Source organism: Pygocentrus nattereri, chromosome 9 (assembly GCF_015220715.1).
Source record: "Pygocentrus nattereri isolate fPygNat1 chromosome 9, fPygNat1.pri, whole genome shotgun sequence".
Taxonomy (NCBI): domain Eukaryota; kingdom Metazoa; phylum Chordata; class Actinopteri; order Characiformes; family Serrasalmidae; genus Pygocentrus; species Pygocentrus nattereri.
In genome coordinates, this window is record NC_051219.1 from 30,610,276 (window position 1) to 30,616,289 (window position 6,014).

The 6,014-nt window shown below is 43.1% G+C and overlaps 1 protein-coding gene across 1 annotated transcript; it reads left to right on the forward strand.

Moving 5' to 3' along the window:
* Window positions 1-947: 947 nt before the first annotated feature.
* Window positions 948-5,189, forward strand: tcf21 (transcription factor 21). The gene is made up of 2 exons (XM_017707283.2): window positions 948-1,715; window positions 4,623-5,189. Exons 1-2 carry the CDS (start codon window positions 1,257-1,259, stop codon window positions 4,710-4,712), a joined length of 549 nt encoding a protein of 182 aa, XP_017562772.1. The 5' UTR covers window positions 948-1,256; the 3' UTR covers window positions 4,713-5,189.
* Window positions 5,190-6,014: the final 825 nt, after the last annotated feature.

The window sequence follows — 6,014 nt, forward strand, 5'->3', positions numbered from 1 at the left end:
ATGGCACCGCGAATTGGGAGCGTTTGTGGTTTTGATTGAATTTTATAGAAAAGATCTTTTCTGTTCTTTATTATTTAGAGGTATAATATTATCATTTGATATCTATATGTTACTATATCTGTGTGATAATTATGTTACTTGTTGATGTATAGTTATTACATTATCAAAAAGGGCTGAAGTACCTTTAGTTTAGGGTTCCCAGTGGTTTGTTTGTTTCTTTCTTTCTTTTCTTCAGCAAAAAAAATCTGCATCTCCTGAGTAGAACATTTTTCTCCATCCATATTCAGGCAAGTCCCACCTGGCCAGTAGCGCTACGATTGGTCAGCAGGTGATATTCACAGACAGTCGGCCAATCAGCATCTGTAGGGTCTAGATTTACTGAGGTCCATCAGCTGCACTGTTACAGATTTTTAATGGGATGCTTTCACGTCTACCACAGTGAGAAAAATAATTCATTCTGCTCTGTTGCTCCAGTTTGCACTTTGGTTCTTTAGCATTTTAATTTGGTCTAAAGTTCCTGAAAAAGAGAAGACTGTCACCTACACTGTTAGAAATAAAGGTTCTGTGTAGGTACGTTTGGTTCATCAAGGTGCAAACAGTGTAAATATCCCTTCAAAGGTACAGCAGTGGTTTTAATGTCCAGTTGTGAACCTTAAATACGTGTTTCCTATGTAGAAAATATGTATTTGTACCATTTTATAACCTAATACTGTAAAACAGAACAGTAAAATAAGCCTGGGTGAGACGGGGTGTGTGGAGTCACTGGACGTTGTGGTTCCTGGCTATTTTCTCTTTTTTTCCTGATTTATACTGTGCAGCAGCAGCCAATCAGAGCGCAGGAGCGCGGGGCTTGTCGGAAAACGGGTGGGAAAAGTACTTGCGTCTCCGCCCTCTGAGTACCAGACATAAATAAACGAAGCGTTCCAGCGGTCCGCGCGCAACACGGCTACAAACGCGGAATCCTGCGCTGGTGCCCGCGTTCTGTGGTGACGCTGGCGCTGTACTCTGACGCGAGCGCTCCAGATCTGACGCACCCCGCGCTTTTTTTTTTTAAATCATTACTACTTTTTAAACACGCGCATTTTCTCTTTCCTTTCTTTTTCATTGTGTTTTTCCTCGCTTTCACTCTCTCTCTCTCTCTCCCTCTCCCTCTCTCTCTCTCTCTCTCTCTCTCTCTCTTTAAATCGTGTCTAAATCGTGTCTATCGATTGTAGAACAGGATATCTCTCGCTCTCGTGTGTTCGCGCGCGCCGGTCATGTCCACGGGCTCCATCAGCGACGCGGACGATTTCCACGAGGCGGATCTGCTGGACGGTCTGCTGCGGATCGGCGCCGGTAAAGCGGACCAGGGCGCGTCGAACGAGAGCGCCGAGGAGAGCAGCGCGGGCGACGGCGGCCCTGCGCGCATGTGCGCTACCAAACGGCGCAAGACGGCCGCCTCGCGCAGAAGCGACAGCGCTGTGGTGGCGGCGGCTGCGGCCGCGCACGAGGGGAAGCAGGTCCAGAGGAACGCGGCGAACGCGCGCGAGAGGGCACGTATGCGCGTACTGAGCAAGGCGTTCTCGCGGCTGAAGACCACGCTGCCCTGGGTGCCGCCGGACACCAAACTGTCCAAGCTGGACACGCTGAGGCTCGCGGCGAGCTACATCGCGCACCTACGGCAGATCCTCGCGAGCGACAAGCACGAGAACGGCTACGTCCATCCGGTCAACCTGGTACGACGAGAAACAGAAGCACGCGCTGAGCACCCGAACACATATTATCAGGCACACCTTATTGGTTCAGGGGTCACTGGTGGGCTCGTGTGTTTCTAAACACAGTGTGGGAAACATGGTTTACATCCGGGCTCGTTTTGTTTTTATGAATCTTTTCATTTCATTTTTCGTTCCGCAGCGACATGTGGAGCAAATTACGAGCTTTATTTGACACAAAAGGTCTTCAGTGAACATGGTTTTGAATTCTTTTCTTTCTTAAGCTCCCCCGAAAAGTCTGTTCTACAGTTCAGTTTGCGGATGCTGGTAGAAATGATTAGAATTATTAGAAAATATGAATTCGATTTGTTACGTCACAGATGCAATAATGAAATACATTATTTATGTTTTTAGAGACAGACTGCTGGCTGAAGTCACGCAGACCAATCACAGCTCATTTCTGACGCGTATACCTGACGTGGAAAGGTGCACGTGCGTTACATTATTAACTCCTACACTCTCAAAACTGATTTCTCAGGGCTTGTTTAGTAAGTGGTCCTATATGTCAAGCTGAAGAGCCCCTTTGGGCACTATATAGAACCCTCAAAAAGGTTCTGTGTAGAACCATCTAAAGCACGTTCTGCATCAGAACTCTTTCACGATGCAAAGAACCTTTTGATCTTTAAAAAGATGGTTATTCAAGGGTTCCTTAATAAATAAATGGTGCTATATGGAATTTATAACACGTTCTCTGTCAAACTGAAGGACCTTTAATCATTCTTCGCTGAGAATCCTTGAAGAACCAGGTTTTTTTTCTGATGGAGAGCTAAAGTCTATAATCTGTGTTCATATATCTGGCCGGATAGAGAAAGACCAGGACTCTCATTCACAGAGCTTGTGATTTAGGATCTCTGTCAGTCAGATCATGAATCTGGTCCTAAGTCAGAACCTCTGCTCTAAACGCTTTGTAAACACACTCTTTCCTCAGTGTACACGAGAGAGGGCGGAAGGTGTGGGGTTGATTAGCATGTGGCCAAATGGAGTAAACTTGGTGGACAACCAGCATTACTGTAACCATCCCAGTGGGCAGTACAGTACAGTGTTGCTACCATCTCTTTCTATTTGTCCCTGCTGCATATCTGCTCTTCATGCAGCGCAGAAGCGGCTTTTTGTCTTCCTTTGGAACTAAAGAACATGAACTGTGCTAACACTGTCAACACACAGCGAGACCACATTCCGCACACACACTCCTCACCGCTGCACGGATTAGGGTAAAAAACGAGAGCACTGGTGAAGAAAACCGTTGCAGGTTCTTCGATTGGATGGTTTTTATTCTGGAACGTGTTTTCAGAGGTTTTTAGAGTTCTGCTGAGCCGGTGGTTGGTGCAGAATGATATCTGGGAAAGTGAACTCGGTGCTGATGCTTGTTAGCAGCTTCTTAGATGATCAAGAATTTTAAAAACTCAAGTCAAAGTTTATTTATATAACGCTTTTTACAACAGACGTTGTCGTAAAGCAGCTTTACAGGGGAAAAAATCCGGGTTCAAGACCTCATGAGCGTCGCCAGTGGCCACACTGGAGAGGAAAAACCGCCTAAGAGCAAGAGGAAGAACCCATGAGATGAACCAAGACTCAAAACAGGAACCCATCCTCCTCTGGTCGACGCTGGACAACAACAATAACAAAAGAGCACAACTGTATTTACTGTTTAAAGTGCGTGGAGTCCGGCTGCTTTCACGCGCCCCTGACCTTTACAGTGGACGCACAGCAGCGCGCGCAGCTTTAGACCAGCTTTCACTGTTTTTGTTAGTTTTTCTCAACAAATGATCTCCGTCCGTTTTTCTTCAAACAGCGAAACAAAAAGCTGCAGAAAATGTCATTAATGTGCTCGAACTGACGCAGCCGAGCCGTTTTTGCTTTCTTTTACACTTAGGCCTATTTTATCACAGTGAAAGCCTGAAAGCTTCACAGTGCGAATCAGACATGCTGCACGCGCTTCTCTGCTCTCCTAACGCCCCCGAAGACTTGTAGCCTGTCCAAAAAAGTGGACATACTGGACAGTTTATTAATAGCTTTGGTTTAAAAGTCGCTAAGCTTTCAACTTTCCATTGAGTTCGCTGACAATCTAACAGTAAATCACACCAAAATAAACTGATTATGCTATTAAATGAACAACACTGGAGAATCAGAGTGGAGGAAAAAGGAAAAGTGACGAGAAGACAACTTTATATATTTAATGATATATTTTCCGTTGTGTCTTTAGTTAAAACAAACTTCATTATCCAGTTAATTTGGAATTATGCGTTAAAAGGTCGCAGAGCTGTCTATCGTTATACAGTTACTTAGTTATACAGGTTCCAAACAGTACCCTTTAGATTATATATATCTATATATATATATATACATTACATTTGCATTTTTAATGCTATTTAATATTTTAATATTACTTTAATATTATTTACATTTCTGTTCTATTGTTTTGTTTAAAATCAGTCCAATATCGCCATATGACCTCAGCAAATTGACAAATTGATTTAGCCTTGTGCTCAGACAAGATCAGAAAACATAACATTTCAAATTTCGGATGAGAACACCAACGCTTTAACCTCAACCTAAGGACACTTAAGGACCCTTCAGTGCGTGCAGATTTTCCTTCCTTACACCTCATAATTTATAACACCATAATCTATCTTGATAATGATAATAGAGGTTTTGATGATGTGACAGCTTTTTATCATCGTATTTAACTAAATATGCATGCCTACTAATTATATTACTTATAACCAGTTTTCAAACGATTTAGCGCAGTTACTGTATAATCAGCCTTAATAACAATAAGAGCACAGTAGGCCTGGAATTGAAGGATTGAACGGCTTAATGAGTTATTTGTTATTAATCTCAGTTTTTTTTTATTATTGTTGTTTTCCCCAGACGTGGCCCTTCATGGTGGCAGGCAAGCCGGACAGTGATCTTAAAGACATGCTGACCTCCAGCAGGTTATGTGGGACCACCGCATCATGAGAGGACTTACAACCGAATCACGGACTTCCCTCAGAGCTGACATATATTCTTATGTATGATACGTCATCTCCTGTTCAAACAGCGCGAGGAGGGGCAAAAAGACAAGGGTGAAGGGGGCGGGAGGGCAACGGAGCAACATCCTCGCGCAAAAGCAGAGACTCCTATTTAATTCGCATTTCCTACCTTGCTGGTTCAAGGAAGGTCAATGTGGGCCTTTATAGCTACAGTTCATCTATCTAGACCGTTGAATAATCTCTTTAATGCAGACGGTTTGTGCTTTTGGTGACGTGGGTGGTCTCCAAACGCGACCCGCTGTAATTTTTTATTCTCCATTTTTCACGTGTTTTTGAAAGACAGCATTATATTGTAAATAAAATGTGCTAATTTGTACTGTTTCAAGGCAAAAGGCTGCAGATTGCTTGTCTTCTTTGGCGTTTATCGATCCTCGTTTGGGTTTTTTTAAAAGATGGACAGACAGATGCTGCCTGTTTTTTTTTCTTCTTTTTCTCTGACCTTCGTGAACTTTCTTATCGTCAGTGCAGGACCAGGCGCTCTGGAGTGGACAAGTAAAGCACCTTACGCTTCTAACCTCGCCAAAGAAAGCCTAACCTGTTATATTTACTCAGTTTCATATCCGTAGAAGAAAGGATTTGGTGGTTTAACCTAAAAGTAACCTGGCTGACTTACAGTAGCAGTAAGTCAACAGGGTTTTATATTCTTCTCACTTTAAAGTTTAATCAAACTGACATTTCATTTTTACGACACTTAAGTACACTAAAGTGTGTAATTAAAAAAAAATTAAATGATAAAACTGATTAGTCACGTGTGTGCAAAAGTTTTAACACCCCTGGCCAAATTACATGTCAACACTTACCATTCAGAGTTATTTACAGTGGTGGTGATAGGAACCAGACGCCTGGAGAGTTTAATGCCTCTAAAAGCTCCATCACAGAAAACTGTCACGTGAAATGTTTATGAGCACACAGCCTGATGTCTCAGACACTGTTTCACGTGAGCTTTTAATTAGTCCAATTAGCCCCCAATGAAAACTTATTTGTTCAGGTCTGCTGCTATTTTGCCGGCCTCAACATTACGCATACAAAATGAGGAGCCACGCGCAGGTTCACTGGTGGATTTAAAACGGCTATATTTGTCTGCGACCCCTGTTTCCTGTCGCCACCACTGCAAAGAAATTTGAGTCTGTAAGTTTTTTCTACAGTGAGTCTTTTCACATCAAACCTCTCTGACTGATGTTGCATTTCAACCCCTGATCTATGCATCAATTTTGACGTTAACAGCGCA